Here is an 18,161-nt window from a genome sequence, read left to right as displayed (position 1 = left end):
TGTGGGGCAGGGCCTCACCCTGTGCACGGTCTGCCCCTGCTCGTGGCTGCTTGCACTCGCTCACAGAGGGCTCCTGGCCAGACAGAGGCCAGATCAGCCACATCACTGCTCTACGGAACTCTCTGAGGGTCCTGAGCGAAGAGTCAAAGCTAAGGTCCTCTGCCACTAACGAGGAGCTATGAGACATACACCCCTTCCCCCACTGCTCAATCTCCAATGACGCTCCACTCCGTTGTCCCTCGAATCCAGTCTCGCCAGGCTCTGGTGTTCTAGATGGCACACTCCTATTTTGGGCCTTTGCATTGCTGTTCTTTCTACTTGCAGAATTTTTCTCCCATGTAAATGCATGGCTAATCCCCTCACTTCCTTCAAGTCTTTATTCAAAGGCCACCAGAGCTCAAATTTCAACCTTGCTGCCAACACTTTATATTCCTCTTCCCTGCTTTATTTTTTACTCTAAACATTTACTATTATCTAATATAGCAGATACTTACCTATCTATCTGGTTTTACTGTCTGTCTCACCTACTTAAATAGCTCTCTGTTAGAGACAGCCCTCAAGGGGTGGGATTTAATCTAATCTGCTTGGTTCCTTATTATTTCTCAGAATGTAAAACAGTACCTGGTACTGAACAGGTTCAGTCAGTGTCTTCTTAATGAATGAACATTCCCTGAGCTACATATTAAAGCTAAACATTTAAGGAGATGTGTTTAAAACTGGTGATCTGGTTACTCTTTTCCTATGGGACACATCTCTAAAATAAGAGTGGAAATAATTCAGTTGGTCAAAATGAATCTATTTTAAATTATTTTTTTAAAAAAGATTTATTTATTTGTACAGAACTGGGGTACAGGCCAGAAGCTCAGGGGTGGCGAGAGGCTTCACCAGAGACAGAGTGGGGAACAGAACAGGCAGATCGATGAAGTACACTGCTGAGGGGAGCAGCGGGCGGGCCAGGAGAGGTCTGCCACGCCATGTGGTCACCTCCGGGACAGGCGGGGATCGAACTCATGCAGAAGTAGCTCTAGATTCTCAGTGCTGTGCTTTAACCCGCTGCGCCACCAGGGAGGGCCTAATCTATTTTAATTTTAAGGGGAACATTATTAGCTTCTGCTGTCCATAAACAAATGGTTAACAGTATTAACTGCAGCACTGTGCTTGTCATGAGGTGGCTGCGGCCATCTCTAACGCTATTCAGTGTGTGCTCGTGGGACATGAATCTTGGCCCCACCACATTCCCAGATGGGTGATAAGTGACTGAGAGCAGTTTTGTCATGGAGGCAATCTCATAAGAGAATTAGGAAAATGGTGAAAAGACACTCAATAAGTACTGTTACCCTTCATCTCCAACTATGATAGACAATTAGGATAACAATTGCTAACAAAAAAGTTTTTTTCTTGGGCCTCCCTGGTGCCACAGGGGTTAAAGACACACAGCATTACCAAGCTGTCTGCAGCCACTGAAGTATGAGTCTGATCCCTGGCCAGGGAGTGACCCACAGGGCTCAGCAGACCTCTCCTGTCTCCCCGCTGCTCCCCTTAGCAGTGTGTTTCAGGTCTGCCTGTTCTGCTCTCCGCTCTCACCCCTTGCACCTCTGGCCTACACTACAGTTCTTGTGTACATAAATAAATAAATATTTAAAAAAAAGATGTTTTTCTTGGTGGACTGGCTACTTCACAAAGGCTGTTCACTAATCAGTCTGGAGCTCCCCAGAACATTCAGAACAGGATTAGAGGACACAATGCAATAGCTGATTGACCTTGCTTAGATTATGAGTCACTCACCTAGGTAGCCTTGGGTCTTTTTCTGTAGTGCAGTAACTGGACAGTCTTTATGAGCTAACAAAAGCTGTTTCAACTGAGCCACCTCATTGCGTAGTAACGTGACTTCATTCTGAGGAGAGAGGGAAGAAGAGAGTACTAAGAAAATTTATCCTCTGATCTTGGGCCCCCATGGCTGTCTCCAGAGTCAGGACAGAATACTGCGTGGATTTTCTCTACTGAATCTGGGAAAAACGCCTGATCCAGCAGGCTCCAGAGAGCCCAGGGCTAGTAGAGTCATGAATTCCATGATAGGCACCGTTTAACGTGAAAATATAGGGATTTAAATAGAAAAATGACTCTTATGTAGGGTAACTATGGTCATACCAAAATTAATAATGCATGTCCTTTCCCTAAAAAAGCCTACTCACTGAATCTGCTAAACAGAACTATGTACTCATGTGCATACAATGCTCACTGTACCTTTTTATTCTAGCAAAAACTTGGAAACATACATAGCCATACTTTACAATATAACTGCACTACAGAATGTACTAAGCTATTTAAAATAAGCCTATGTATGTGCAGTATGTGTATATATTCCTAAGCATCATTATCTTTGCAATGAAATATATTCATAAATAATCAGGAGAGGAAATATCCGATAAGCTATCTAGATTATAATTGTTCTGTACTTGTGTGGTTTTTCTTTATTATTATGAGCAAATACATTTTCCTTTGGGTGATTCCATGACCTAGTCAGATTCTGTCGACGTTAAGAGACACCCTGGGATAATCTAATTCTCTTTATCCAAATGAGCCTGTGGGCGCCTCATTCTAGTAGCAGACAGGGGAGCAGACAGTGTCCTTCCACACATCTGGGGAGAGGTCTTACTGCTACTACATTGCTCCTGGGACATCTGGCTCTTTCCCAATTTTAAGCATCACCTATCTTCTACTCCAACTACTTCTGATCCAGTCGGACTTTCCAGACAGAGCCACCCCAGCCAGCACCCTCACCCACTCACACTCAGCTGAATGTTCTGAGATGTGAGCTCCTCTGCCTTTTTCTCCAGGGAGGACACCCAGAGCTTCCGCTTCTGACGGCAGCGGGACGCCGCAGCCCGGTTACGCTCCAGAAAGCGCTGACGCCGCTCATCTGGGTCTTCATCCACCGTGCGCCGCCTTCGCCCTCCGGTGCTAGGCGTGGGCTGGGCTGGGGACACCTGTTGCCCAGGAAGGAAGAGGTTACCTGATGGGAATGTCAACACTTCCCAGTTAGGACTGGCACCAGGCAGACTCGTAAGACCTGGTAAAGGGATGTAGCAGCCTCTGGTAACTACACCAAGCCCCGGCAATATGTCCCTTAGAATCTCTGCAGTAGCTCCGCTTTCTTTCCAGTCTTCTCAGGGCCAATCTTAAGATAAATCACAATTTAGTTGGAAAGTGATTATTTCTGAGGCAAACAGAAAAAAATGAAACTAGGGTCACTAATGTCTTAACAATAAGGAATCTTGTAGTCAGGCAAGTCTAATGGGGGAGGTATCAGGAAAACTGGAAGAAAAAGGGTTAAGATTCACGGATTGCAGAAGCAATACTATAAACAACTGCACACTACAACAACTTTCAGAAAAAGATAATAAGAATGCTTATTCATTTTACTGCCAGTGAGATATGGGCTAGCATGGAGAAACAGAGATCAGTAGACACTCTTGCTTATAATCGGTTATTAATCATCACCAGCAAGTCATTTCCTTGTTTGTTCTGTTTCTTTATGGAACAACAACAACAAAAATTTTAAATCCTCTTACATACTGGTGCTAAAAAACTGTCCTTTGTTTTTAAATTTCAGGCTGATGTCCCTTAGTCACTAAGGCACTTTTGGGTCTTTTTCCCTTTCTCTTAGCTGGCATGTGTTTAGAGATTCTATATTTTTATAAATTTTGTAATAGAGGCCAAAATTAAAACGTAGAGAGGGCAATCATCTAAAGGAAAGAAACTAGATAACATAAAAAAATCAATGCCAAAAATAAGCTCTTCTTGCACGGCGGCTAGTAGCAATGTTTGAATTAGTAAGCTCCCTGAGCCAGCGCTCACATCAGCTGCGTGAGAATAAGCATGGCTTAGAAAGATACCGTTTCACACTCCACTTTGGGTCCTACTGAATCATGCTCTCCACTAATACAGATAATCAGGAGAAAGTTTTATTTAGTCAAACTAACATTATTTCTCCTAGAAGAAACAAAATAGAGAGAACATTTCGAACTCAAGGAGTTCAGGGCCTTGGGTCATAGCTTCTCACTGACATTTACTCTAGTGCTCTGGAGATTTTCAGTTTCCTTTGTCCTGAGCTCATTGGGGCATATAAAGATTGGCACTTTAGAGGAAGGAAGAGTAGAAGGCACGGACAGGCTGCTATTTGCTCAGAGGCAATGCAGTAATGCATGCAGGGAAAGGGGGTGAAAGAGTCAGGGGAGGGGGTGCGACCTGGGGCAGGGAGGTGTGTGCCTGCCAAACCAGGTGGCAGCAGCAGGAATGAGCAAAGGGGCTGGCAAAGGATGGCCCTCTGGAAACCAACCTTAAGGTGTCAGCTGCCTGGTATGATATGAAACTGGGGTCTATTCAGCATCCAAAAAACCTTATTAAAACAGCCTGAGACCTCCTTGAGAAAGGAATGGGGCACCCCTGGTTTATCTAAGACTAACTTGTTTGTGAGGAAAGGGATTAAGTTGGTAAGGGAAAGGTATTTTTCCTGATACTCATCTAGTGAGCCATCTTACTATCACTATTATTTTTGAAGTTTTATTTTTGCATAGAAGGACTGTGGTACAGGCCAGGGGTGTGGAGGTGAGAGAGGACTCACCAGAAAGAGTGGGGAGCAGAACATGCAGCTCTACTGAAACACACTGCTGAGGGGGCAGTGGGGAGACAGGAGAGGTCTGCTGCGCCCTGTGGGTCACTCTCTGGCAGGGATAAAACTCAGGCAGTGATGGTGACAGCACTGAGACGTAACTGCTAGGCCACCAGGGAGGCCCCAGTGAGCCATCTTAACACTGTGACATCATATTTTGTTAACATTTGTTTATTATTTGATTTTTGCTATCAAATCTAAGGCAAGCTTTTTTTGGTTTGATTCTGTAAGATTTAACAGATGGGAAGCTTCTAGGGGAGCCTTTCTGTGGTGTACAATGTGGTTTGAAGGGAGATTCTGTCACATTTTGGAGAATTCATCAGCTGTATCATTCACATACTGAAAAAAAACAAAAAAACCTGAGACTCCTCTGTGACAGTTCTGCATTGTCCGGCTGCTGTGTGAGAGTGTAACGCAGGGTAAGGAAGAAGGTGCCTTTTTCTACTGTCAAGCTGCCAAAGAGAACGAAGCACAGGCAGACACCTAAGCAAGCTCAACCATCCGTTCTTCCCTCATCGTTCCGCTCCTTGAGCACAGAACAGCTGGCTCCCCTGGCCGAGGCCCACTGACCTGTGGCTGGGCAGGGGACGGGGCATCAGGGTGCTGGACGAGGATCTGACTCTGCTCCGGGCGTGCCGTCACCAAGGTGCTGGCAGTGCCGACCACCATCCCACAGCCGCCATTGACTGAGGAGGCCTGTTGGGTTAGGGTAGCCTTAAGTCTCTGTGGGGAAAGACAAGCGAGAATGGCCTTTCAAGGGTGGGAAGCGTGCCTTACCAACTTTACAGAGAGCTGGAATCTCCATATCAATTTTCTCTTATCAGAGAAATTAAAAGAAAATGTCCGGGAGACAGAATGAGCACCTGCATCTCCAAAATGCCTCCTCTGTCCCTGGCTATCATCCTGGGCACAGTTGGAGGGTGGGGGTGGCTGCAGCAATAGAGTCCAGATGAGAGCGCTCTCCTGGCGCCTGGCCAGAAGCTGGCTACACAGCTATTCACCTCTTGGCCAGCTCTCCTGCCCACTCATCCCCTCTCCATCTGTCGCCCTGGAACTGAAACAGCAAGTGTTCCACACCAAACAATCTGTGCTGCCTCTTTTTATGGTCACAGTCTATGCACCAGGTTTTAAAGGTAGGCGAAAAGAGATACGAGTCATGAATCAGTCTTTTCTTCTCCAGATCCACAACAGGGTGTCTTTAGCTTTGCAAGAACCAGACAGTTCCTCTGCTTCACTCACTCAATAACCTCAGACTGATACCACTTTTAGGCGGGTCTACAGCGCCTCAGGCTGGGATGTACTCACCATCTTGGCTTCTGATGGCACAGGGTGGCCAGAGGGAGAAATGGAGCCACTGCTGTTAACTGGTGGGCCAGGGATACCAGGAATGTTGGGTACCAGAGACACAGGTCTGGCCAGCTGGATCAAGGAAAAAAAAAAAAAAACCAGAGGGAACATAATACTACTGGTGGGACAACGGCTTTCCAAATTAAGCGCTTTTGACATTGGCATGTTAGGGCCTGCTCTGCGCAACCCGCCCTGAGGGCATGCAGGGACAGTGTGGGGTGGATGCCCTCCCATGGAGCGCCACAGAATAAGGAATCAAATCCTTCAGCGCCTAAGAGTTCCTGTGGTAAAGGCTGGGGCTGTGTCTTAGAGAAAGTGGGGGACAATTTCAAAGATACTAGGTGCCAAGTGAAATCACCCAATCAGCAAGCTGGCAAGATCAATTCCTGACCAAGAGCCAACTGTCCAGATGAGTCTTTTCTAGTGTTCCGTGGCGCTGGACTGGCAGAGGTTTGAGAAGAGTCTGGGCAGGCTGCCATGCTCAACCGATACAGACCACAGGCCACATTTCCCTGGGGCTCATGCATGCTTATGAGCATTCAGGTGGAAGGGAGGCTGGTGTGCCGAGAGGGCTGGCGGCCCCAACTCCAGTGCTCACCGATATAACAGAAGGCATCTGTACCGGAGGCCCTGTCAGCACAGGCATGGTCTGTCCATTAGCAAGATGCATGACGAGAGGGAGGGAGCCAGTGGGAGACCTAGAGGTGAACATGAGGTACAATGCTCAGAATTCAGATCCTTCGCCCATGGAGCTTTCTCCTATAGGTTACAGATTTTCCAGTCTTCTCAGAAAAGTTACAGGGTATCTTCAAGGGAATTTTGACACCTTCATGAAAGTGGAAAAAGCAAGGAAACCTACTTACCTTACCTTACGATGAGAGAAATGGCAAGATTTTTACAACGGAAGCAAGTGTCACTGAACTCAACTGCGTAGGAACCTAATCCCATTAAAAGTTCATGACAGGCCTCCCTGGTGATGCAGGATTAAAATCTGAGCACTATGAAGCTGTCTGAGCCACTGCGGCACGAGTTCGATCCACCGGCAGGGAGGGGCCCCCAGGGCACAGCATATTCTCCTGTCTCCTCACTGTTGCCCTCAGCAGTGGATTTCAGTAGATCCTCCTGTTCTGCTCCCCACTGTCTCTGGTGAGTCCTCTCACCCCCACACCTCTGGCTTGGACCCTAGCTCTTGAAGGTATAGATGAATAAATTCTTTTTAAAAAGTTTACGACAGTTATATATACATCCCTGCCACTGGCATATATAAATTCTGTCATGTCTTACTTAGCTAAACAAGACTTGGCCCAAGTTGACATTTTGCAAAGCTGAATTATGTCGTAGGATAGTCAAGTTCGAGTAAGTTTCTCTGGTTCCTTTCCATGTTTTGCTCTACTATGCCTGAAAAAGAAGTCATTCCTTTGCACTTTCTTACTGGACCCAGAAAACAGCATGTTTTTTAAAGAGCTAAATACAACAATACACTCTTAACCCACAGATCTCTGAGGAGATTTCAAGTCATCCCTCAGGAAATCTTTCTGGGCCACGCTAGGAGTGAAGACAGACAGAAAGACAAAGCTAGAGTACCAATGACCCAGACTGCAGCTGAGAGGAATGAGAGGAACACTCACTCAAACAGATGACTTAGGGGATGGGTTTTACCACTCATTCAGTGGTGCCCAACAAACTTCTCGGTGATGTGGCCAAGAACTAAAAAATAATACACCCCACGTGGCCTCCCCATTATGATGGAATTCCTGAAGTTCGGAGGATCTTACTTTAGGTTAAGGAAGCATTAAACTTCCAAATTAAGAAATATATCCCTAAATAAATACTCATTGTCGACTAAATCAATAAGGAGATTCTGTTTGGGAGGATTTATTCTGAAAGACAACACTGTTTATTCATTTTCCTCAAACACTCAAATCAGTCCCTGTCTAATCACAGCTTCACAACGAGGAAAAGAGATCCAGGCGCCGCTGTTTCTTCCTGCTTTCTTTACTTACCCAAGCTGTCTGTTGGATGGTGGCGCCTGTGTGATGACGGAAGTCGGGGAGGGAAGGGTCGGGTGAAGTGGATCGTAGCCCAAGTGGAGAGGCAGGGACCCAGGGCGTACGATGGTGGGCGTAGGGGTAGAGATCACAAGAGGCTTTGGGGCAACTTCCTGGGGAGAAGAGACCCACAGATCACAAAAATGCTATCAGGGGTTTCTTGGAGGGAAATACACAGTGTATAAAATCTAGTACCCATTTACTAGAAAGGGCATTCTGTAAATCGTGACCTGATTCCACAGATGGTGGATCCAAACTGCACTCACCCATTCAGTAGGGACAAGTTCAGATCTTTTAGCTATGTCCTTTCAGGGGTGATGGCAGCAAGAGTCGAAGACAGCTGAGAAAGCACTTAAAATCTTTTTTGAAACACCAGTACCACACGGATCCTATGGACTGTTACACATGTTCACCATCTCGAAACCCCCATTTTAAACTGGGTGCCCAAGTGCCCTCTGAGCTCTGGAGGTGCTGGGGGGGACAGGGCTGGTGGTCTGACATCTCTTAGACCCTCAAAGAAAGGGCTGTGAAAGTCTGAATAATGACCCTATTATAATAAAGCCAACTGCCTCCCACTCTTAACTTGTTAGGAGTTTAACCTGCCTGTGGCTACACTGCCACACCCGGGCCCCAATCTCAGCCCCCCTGCTGATGAAAAGGGAAGTGGAAGGGAACATTGTAACACTTGTGGAGGGTCAGTTCCCAGACATTATCAAATCAAGTCTGGAGGGAGGTGGCTGAGTGCCCCTTTCTACAGAGGCACTGGGAAAGCAGCAGACTGGAGGCAGCGAGAGGACCTTGGGTTTGGCGACACTGGCTGTCAACTTTGTTAAAATTCAGGGAGCTGTATCCTTATAATTTATGTACTTTTCTGTGTATATGCTATATTTTGATAAATTTATGATAAAAAGTAACACTTCATCAGAAGTTTCCTTTAACAATAATAATCAGAGAATAATCAGAGTCCCAGTGGGTAAGACACCACGAGTTACTAGAAGACTTCTCTGGGGAAGATTTTTTAAAAAAATAATGTGATAGTTTATTTTTACATCATTTTGTGCCTTTTTCCATCTCAGTTGTAATCCCGTGGGCTTCCCATCACCAAATCACCCGTGTGCCATCGCCACAGTCCAGTGCACTCCCCCCTCCACACCATTTTTGATCCTATTCCCCACTCCACCCTCTTGGGGGAAGATTGTTATTTTCTAAATCGCTTAAGGTCCAATTGATGGATTATGATTTTTCTTTTTCATTTACGTGAAGTATAACATACAGAAAGTGCACTAATATAAAGGATACAACTAAGTGACTTTTTATGTATATCAGTGATGGCAGAGTTCATTTCCATGATCACAGGTTCCCCTCTGTTCCTTTCTAATCCATATCTTCCGTCACAGGAGGTAACCTTATTCTGAGTTTAATTATTATCAAATAGTTTTGCCCTTTTTGAACTGATTTAAATGCAATCATACGGTATGCATGTTAATGTCTGAATTTTGTTGTGTTCAATAAAACACTTATGCGATTCACCCACACTGCTGTGTTTAACATTAGCTCATCTTTTTCCACTTTAGAAATAAACCAGGTGTGTTCTCTTGGGCACAGGGCTCCTGTAGTTTTTGGACCATTAGGACTGCAACTACCATCAACTTTCTTACATCATAGTTTTGGTGGGCAGATGCATTAACTCTCTTCCTACAGATTTAGAAGCAGAATTGTTAGGTCAGAAAACAGGCATGGTTTAGATAAGTCTTTCAAGTAACAACATGTGTTTCATCATTCCTGTTTACGTATTATTTACACAATGAATAATCAAAACTCAACCTGTCAACTGACATTTGGGGTGAGTTTTGGTAGAGGATTTTTACCTTCTCCTTGAGTGGGGGAGAGCAGGGGCCGGAGGCAGGGCTGTCAGGTGGGGATGAGTCTACCTCTACTGGCTCTTCCTCTTTGATTTTGATGTCTGGTGTGGAAGGTAGAGACATATCAAGGGGCCCAGCAGCAGCCTGTTAAAAGAGAAATGAGTAAAGTTCAACCCATTGATTTTGCTTAGGTTGAATCTGCACCTTTCCAGTTAAAGAATGAGGGAAATGTATTTTAAGATCATATCTTGGTCAAAATACTGAACTGAAAATCAAAGAAACATGGTGTCTGGGTTTTATGTACAACTCTGGCCAAATCATTTTAACTTCTCAGGGCTTGTTTCCCTGACTATAAAATGGAGGTGACATCTGCTTCACTATGGTTGAATACTTATAAAGACCCTGATAGAAAAAACAAAAATATGTCACCCACACAATGTTTAAACCCACGCAAACACTACTATATTCTTTTCCAGGGAAGTAAACTGACTTCTGAATCTACTGCCTGTCTGTTCCCAACCAGTTCTGCTGGCTACTAGAGAGCTGTAAATGTTTTTTCTGCCAACCAGAATGACTCAATTATCAAAGGCAAACAGAGACAAATTAGCTATGAAAGCCCTGTAAACAAGACATGGAGATCTTTTTTGGGGAACTCTTTCATGGTGAACTTACCCCAAATCTGCTGCTACGGTTTAAAAGTTAGAAAGACAGGGTCTTGGGGTAACAAAGAAAGTAAAGGCTGATCATTTGATATCTAAAAGAAATTAGAACTCTAAGGAGCAGGACTAGAGAAAACCAGTATGGACAGAAGACACTTTTCTGGCAATGACGCAATCACTTCACAGAACTGAGGAGCCAAAAATGGCTTTGCGGGGAACACTAACCCCTGGAGACAGTGGCCCTGACCGAGCGCCACGACAGGTGGGATGGGCTTGCAGCTCAGTTTCATGACAAAGTAGATCCTTTGTTCCATTCTTTACATATCCTAGGTTTCCTGGTGAAGGAAGTTTTCTTCCCTCGAGTCTTCTCCTGCTACCCTAATCCCTAGAAATCTTGGCATTGAGAAGGCTACAGATAATCTGCTGCTCACTACACTAGAGAAGATATTAATGATTCTTTCTCTCCATATGATTGGGATGAGCAACAGCAATAATGGTTTCATGCCTGCTTTCATTTTTCTACATGGCTAAGATGTCAGGCCCAAGTGACCTCATTCTGGGATCCTTGAAGTCAGAGGATTGGGGGGCGGGGGGGAGAGGTCTCTGAGGAGATACAACCACAGGCTTAGGGTGCCTCAGGGGCATTGCCTAGAGAAGCAGTGGTTCAGTAAAGTGTTAGGTTATTAAACATTCCTGGAGACATTCCAGTGCTTCTGCATCTCCTCAAGTGGAGCTGAAGTTCATCTCTGTACGGGCAGGAAGAGACACCAATGGATACCCATCGAATAAAGGCCTGCCCACTATGAAGAGCCTTCAGATGTGGCACATTAGCTAAGATGTGGTGGTGGAAAAAACTTGCTGCTTTTGGAAGGAGGCCAATTTTCTTGACTTTGCCTACAATGAATTTGGTTTCAAATCCCTCACATCCTGGTGAAGACCATTTGACCGATTTCTTTGATTTGGGAGTGGGAGATGAGACAGGGTAGCTGTAAAATAAAATTATAGTATGTAAACTGAAGCAACTAAGAGATGAGAGACCTGGGTTTCTGAAGAAAAAGAGTGATGAGAAAACCAGATAATCCTGCCATTTGTTAGCAAAACTCACATACATGTCACTGAGTTTCCTCACTTCATGCTAGTGTGAGAGACAGAGCTTTAAGGAAAGCCACAGAACACTGGGTGACCTGGAAAGCCTCCCTGATGGTAACACTTTGTCTCGTCTTCTTACAATTTACACTAGTTGGAAAAAGCCTGCAGAACTGTCTTGGCTCATCTGCTGTCTCCCTCTTAAAAGGAAAGAGCTCCCTGGAAATCTTTTCTTATCACATGACCTCCCTAAAATCTGATGGGATTCATGCTTCTTTGCTCCCAATAACTATGCAAGGTCCATGTATTAAAGAGTACATATTTTGAGAGAGAGAGAGAGAGTGGGGTTTTTCTGAATTACCAGGAAACACAGACCTGATCTTAAATAGTAAATAATAACTGAGAATTCAAATTCTAAAATAAATTTTGACCTTTCCAGTTTCCTTTTACCCCAAGCCCCTTGTTCTGTAGAAACTAGTTTTCTTTGACACAGATTCTGGAGTTTTCCCTCAGGTTTTCCAAACTAAAGAATTCCCTAGTGATCTAGAATATAAAGACAAAAATCAGAATCATAGCTCCTCAGAATGTGAAGGGATTCCAACATTTTAACCTTCTTACACATCTATGCTGAAGAGGCCTACACATAACTGACTACACTTTTTGGCAGTTTATGCCTGTTGGTCACAATTTTACCTTTGGGAAACATAGAATTTAACTTTTACATGAAAGTTCTTCAAGTATCTGAAGACTGAAATTTTTTTCATACTAATTTTCCCTTTTCCAAGCAAAATTTCAACTTCTTTAGATGTTCCTGAAGTTCTTGATCTCCTTTGAAAGGCATTAATAGCATCCTCTTTAAGTTAAATGTCTTAAATATTATCAGAAACATACCTGAAAGCTACAATCAATGAAACAAAGACGAACTACAGTAAATATTTTGATTTGCTGACTGAATGAAAACAACCCTGGTGGAAGCTTGATTAGCTCAGAAAAGGGTGGAATATTATGGGGAAAAAAGTCCAACAAAGTATGAGTAATTTATAATATTGCTGTACCTACCACATTTTCAGAACACCAACATAAAGTATACTGAACTGCCACCCTCCACTGGGCGAGAAAGAGACCGCCTGTTGGAAAAATCTGGCTCGGGCTGACTCAGCACCTGGGGGCCTAACGTTCTGGGTAGCTGGCTAAGGTTAGAGAACAGCCTAGTTCTGCGGCACCAAGTGCACAATCTTCTGCTTTAACCAATTAAGCCAGTTATCCCCAGGGCACAAAGAAAATGGCCTACATCTGAACACCAGTTTCCCAGTCAAAGTGCTGTCTCTTGCCTTTTTATCCTCTTCATCTGTAGCCTTCTTGAATTCATGTTCAAAGGAGCTAGCCAGTTCATTGAAGAGCCCCACTTCCTCACAGTTCTTCAGGAATCTAGTTGGGGTAGGAGTTTGATCTGTAGTCATGAAAAGAAAACTCAATTTTAGTTTTCCCTTTTCCAAGCAAAAATTCAATTTCTTTAAATATTCTGAAGTAGCATAATTTCTAGTTCTGAAATTACTAAAACCTGAGTGTATATGAAGAACTGATCTTTAATGATTGCAGAGAGTCTGAGTTAGGGCAAATCAGCTGGCCTGCAGCGGCCAGCAACAGACCAGCAGAGGGTGTCTGTGCTGTGTTGCCTCAAGGCCAGCAGAGGGAAGACAGAACAGCGTTCTGTTGTGTGACTATCCACAGAACCAACTTTCTCCCAAAGGTGGTTTCATGTCCCTCACCCCTAAACAAAACCAAACCACCCACCCAGGCGGAGTTTGGAAAACCTCCAGAACCGAAAATCAAGCCTAGTTCAGTGATATCTTTCCTTTAAGTTCACGCTAGGTCTGAAGTAAGAGGTATGAGAGGATGGATGTTAAAACCTGATTAAGAGTGAGAACCAGATAGTCGAGTTTGCTTGCTAACCCTTACATATGAGAAATGGTGCCTTGTCTTTCAGTGGTCACTGAGGTAAGGGTCTGTTACTTCTAAAGGCATTTCAGGCAAATCTAGGTGCTGGAAAACAAGAAAGCAGGACCATGAGCTAGAAAAACAAACTAAACAACCCAGCTTATTTCACAGAGACTTGGGGTGAGAGCAAATTCTGGAAAACCAAACTATTTGGATTTCGATTTGTTAGCCAAAGTATTCTCTCATGGGCTCTATAAACCGTTGCCCAACACAGTGCCTCTGCCCTTGGGAAGAGGAGGGCTCTGGGTAACCCCATGAACCATTTCAAACAATATGAATTATTTTTATTTTTATTTATTTTAAAGATTTATTTACTTATGCATACAGAACTGGGGTACAGGCCAGAGGTATGGGGGTGGTGAGAGGCTTCACCAGAGACAGAGTGGGGGGCAGAACCAGCAGACTGATGAAGTCCACTGCTGAGGGGAGCCACGGGCAGGAAGAGGCCTGCTGTGCCCTGTGGTCGCTTCCCTGGCCGGGGATCAAACTCGCGCTGAAGCGGCTGCTGCTAGCTTCACAGTGCTGTGCTTTAACCCGTTGCGCCACCAGGGAGGGCCTGAATTTTATTAAAGTTTAATTTCTGGACAATATATTGATGATTTCTCCCCTTACTGCGCTAGCCAGTTCTCCCACCAAAGAGCCCACAGTCCATCATCATGGCTGCCTGTGCTCTTGCCACCCACTGCCACCCTCTCTCACCTGCCCCCCGCCTCCTCGCACGGATGCCGCTCACCTACGATTGCCTTTCAAGACTTGCCTTTGTCTCGCCCTAGGGTGTCTCTGCACTGCACACAGCAGTGGGCCCATCTGATGTTTGTCTTTTCCTCCTGGCTTACTGTACTTAGCATCAACCCTTCCAGCTCCATCCATGCTGCCACAAGTGGCAGGAGCTGCTCTTTCCAGATCCTGAGCAGTATTCACAGTGTGAGCTTTAGATCAGAGCTTCTCCTTTGCCATCCTGCTCTTCTAGTTTTCCTCTCTGATCCTAAGTCTGCTGTGGTGGTTTTACTTGACACATTAGTCAGGCTACAGGATCACTGCAGAGCCCAAGCCACTAGACCGAATGACAGAAATGGAATGATATTTAAGGAGCTTGACCTGGGGTTAAATAGCACCTTTTAGTATGATCAACTGAGAATAGTCCAGTGGGACTTTCCATGGAAACAACATAATTTGAAAATATTTAAACAAAAATTCCCCTGAATCACAGTGTTTGGAAACATTACCATTACCTCCCAAAACAGTTTTAAAAAGTTCTTCAGCAGCTTTGGTTGGCCAGTGATAAAGCTACTTTTTCTCCATCCCCGGGTGAGCAGAGGTCATGTCACCCTTTCTGCTCAGAGTACTGCCGTCATGGCACACACAAACATCACAGCTCATGTGGACCAGCATGGGGCAGTTGAGGGCATGGCTATGACGAGAGAGGGCCTCTTGGGTCTCTAGGTTTCACACAGAATTCTCCCATTCCTGAACAAAGAGCTAAATTGTTTGAAAACAGAAACCCTCAGTCTGTCCTCATGATTCCAAAAGAATCAGTGAGTGTCTAACGAATGCTTCCGTGTGTCTGGGTGCTACATGCATACACTTGTGTGTGCAGTCAGAGGAAAGATGGGAAAAGAGTGTGGGAACTTTGCCCAAATATAAATCCTGACATTTGCCCTAGGGAATTAGGAGAATGTTTTCCAGTTGAGGAAATAAAATTAATATATGCAGATATTGATTGTCACAGCATACAACCTATTCCCTCCCTCCCCCCAAAAAAAAAACAAAAACAGGTGACATTATGTATAGAGGCTAAATTGTTGGAGAAATTAAGACAAACTAATGACAGAGTTCTTAGGAAAGGTTTCAAGAAGTGGGACTTGAGAGCCTCACTGATGGCACAGAGTGTTAAAGCACAGAATTACAAAGCTATGTGCAGCTGCTTCAGCACGAGTTTGATCCCAGCTCTGGTGGTGACCCACAGGGCACAGCAGACCTCTCCTATCTCACCTGCTGCTCCCCTCAGTCAATCAATCTACCTGTTCTGTTTCCCACTTTGTCTCTGGTGAATCCTCTCACTGCCCCTGCACCCCTGGGCCTGTACCCCAGTTCTGCATGCATAAATAAATAAATCTTTAAAAAAAAAAAAAGTGGGACTTGAGCCAGCCTTTAGCTGTGAGAGATCACACAGCAGAACGGCAGGTGACGACACAGAGAGAGAGACCAGGCATGGACACTGTATTGATGAGGAGAAAAAGGTATGTCTAAGTTAAAAGAGCATCATATTAGGCATGTAAGTTGTTTACAGAATTGAGTGTATACCATGGGGCTAAGTTGTGGGAAGTTTGAAAATTCAAATATAAATGGCCTTAAAGTTAAGAATATTAGAAGATAATGAGCAGAGGAGAAGAAGTTAAGGAAGATTAGTTTTGAATAAAATGCGAGATGAATTCAAGTTATCATAATGGTGGAGGCAGGAGGAACAGGAAGGAATAAAACTGAGAAACTGAAGAGTAAAACAACTCAAGATTTGGGAAATACTGGCATTGCTGAGTAACAAAAGAGGAGTTGGTTTGGGGAACAAGGAGATAAATTTAGTTATCAATATCAAGATTTGAGAATGAGGGCCTCCTCCCTCCTGGCCTAGGGGCTAAGGCCATGACTGTGGCCTTAGTTTGATCCCTTGCCAGGGAGGGACCCCCAGGGTGCAGCAGACCTCTTCTGTCTCCTGGCTGCTCCCCTCAGCAGTGGATTTCAGTCCATCTGCCTGTTCTGCTCCCCACTCTGTCTCTGGGGAATCCTCTCACCCTCCCCATCCTGTACCTCTGGCCTGTACCCCAGTTCTACATAATAAATGAAAAGATTTGAATAAGAGGAAGATAACCAAGCAAGTTTTCAGTACCGGCCGGAACACATGTGGCACAGGTCTTTTTCAGAAGTGGGTAGGATGGCTTGATGCAGCCCAGACAGGAGGGCTGAGCACCCATGCACTGGAACAAGCATTCTAAAATGGAATCCATGAGGTACTAGGAAGACACTCTCCCAGAGACTACCGTGCCTTGATTTCACACCACTTCCAAACTCAGCTTTCCATCCATCTGGAATCATCTCTCCAGCTCTGATAACCTAACTATACCTCAGAACTTTCTCTGATTAATTCCATTTAATATTAATTTTCTGAATATTTAAATTGTTTGCATTTAATTACAATTTTTTCACATGTACATGTCTTAGGACATTTAAGTATGTGTTGTCCACAGGGAATATTTATACCCTATGCCACCTTCCCTGAGACCTTTCCCCTGGCTTTCTCAAGAATCACCAATGACAATGTCCCAACTCATTCTTTTCGAGGAATTATGACCTACAAGTTCTTAGCAATGGGCCTGGTACACAGAGTAGACTTTTAAATCCAATAAATATTTGCTGAATTAATAAGGAACCGGAGATCTGTAAAGGCAAGTCCCTTTCTTCATGTACAGATGTATGGAAAAATAGGTTCTCCCTCTCCTTCACTACGCTTTGAGTAGAATTTTGGCTAATGGTTTTTAGAGAAACTGTGCGCACCTCACCTGTGTTACTACCGGGTGTGACAACCGCCAACTAGCTTTCCCACTGGTCGGCTACTGAGGAAGGCCTGCTCTGCTTAACGTGGGGAGACTAGAAGCCACTGTGGTTGGTGTGTTGGCAGAGCGGAAAGTGGCACAACAGCATCGCTGCCAGGCTGGGGGTAGCTGCTGAGAACGCGCCCTGGAGAAAGGCATGTGTAGCAAGACAAGACCTCAAACAACTGGTGAGAGGCTCCAGGTCGCCCAAATTGGCTTAGAAAAGTCCCATTGGCTGAATGTCTTGTTTGAGCTTTGGAAATGTGCCCTCGGCGGTGTTTGGGTTTACAAGGGAAGCTAAATTTATGAACTGACAATCTGCCTGCTCTGGGAAAACTGACACCAGGTGGGAGAGAAGCAGCCAGGCGAGGTCGGCTTTCTTTTGTTCACCTCTTCACTGTGGATAGGGAGAAATGTCAAAGGCGCCTCTTGTCTGTAAATCTTCCAAAGACTTAATAAAAAGAAGGCATAGAGGGAATAGACTGAAAAAGCTAACACAAAATCTCAACTCATCTACCCTCAGAAACCGCAGAACTCAACCTTCTATTAAAAACAGAGTGGAGGGCACAACTGAAACTTGGGAGCTTTTAGTGCTCCATTTTCCTGATTAAATGCAGATCACATCAGGGCCCTTAATGGGAGAAGGGGCGTACAGCTCCCAGTACATCTGGTCCCTGGTATTAATCTTAACTGTCTGGTGATACCAAGGCACGTGGCTTCTGGGACAGCAAATACCTGCGATGATGACTGAGTCAGTTCGGGCTGGGCCAAATTTCAATGTCATCTCATGCTTGTGTTTATGAACTGCCAGGTGGTCCTCATTTGTAAATCTCTGAAATGAAACAGAAATGGAGATTAAAAAAAAATAAGCGATTCAGTGCCCTTTTGAAATGTCCTACCAA

At 44.7% G+C, this 18,161-nt stretch overlaps 1 protein-coding gene across 5 annotated transcripts in view; it reads right to left on the bottom strand.

Annotated features, from left to right (window-relative positions):
* Positions 1-18,161, bottom strand: part of ATF7 (activating transcription factor 7) — a 72,505-nt gene that overhangs the window by 2,582 nt on the left and 51,762 nt on the right. For 2 of the 5 annotated variants that reach the window (XM_004692684.2, XM_012732514.1), the window contains exons 3-11: positions 17,995-18,091; positions 13,006-13,124; positions 9,936-10,073; positions 8,023-8,180; positions 6,618-6,717; positions 5,978-6,091; positions 5,243-5,395; positions 2,790-2,987; positions 1,786-1,894 (exon numbers count right to left, since the gene is read on the bottom strand). In XM_004692684.2, the coding sequence (XP_004692741.1) occupies positions 1,786-1,894; positions 2,790-2,987; positions 5,243-5,395; positions 5,978-6,091; positions 6,618-6,717; positions 8,023-8,180; positions 9,936-10,073; positions 13,006-13,124; positions 17,995-18,091 (1,186 nt within the window). The remainder of the gene's footprint in view (positions 1-1,785; positions 1,895-2,789; positions 2,988-5,242; positions 5,396-5,977; positions 6,092-6,617; positions 6,718-8,022; positions 8,181-9,935; positions 10,074-13,005; positions 13,125-17,994; positions 18,092-18,161) is intronic. The other 3 variants (XM_012732516.1, XM_012732518.1, XM_012732515.1) reach the window with 2 other exon arrangements.

This window comes from Condylura cristata, unplaced genomic scaffold, assembly GCF_000260355.1.
Source record: "Condylura cristata isolate star-nosed mole 26May11 unplaced genomic scaffold, ConCri1.0 scaffold00034, whole genome shotgun sequence".
Taxonomy (NCBI): domain Eukaryota; kingdom Metazoa; phylum Chordata; class Mammalia; order Eulipotyphla; family Talpidae; genus Condylura; species Condylura cristata.
This window is presented reverse-complemented; position numbering and strand designations above follow the sequence as displayed.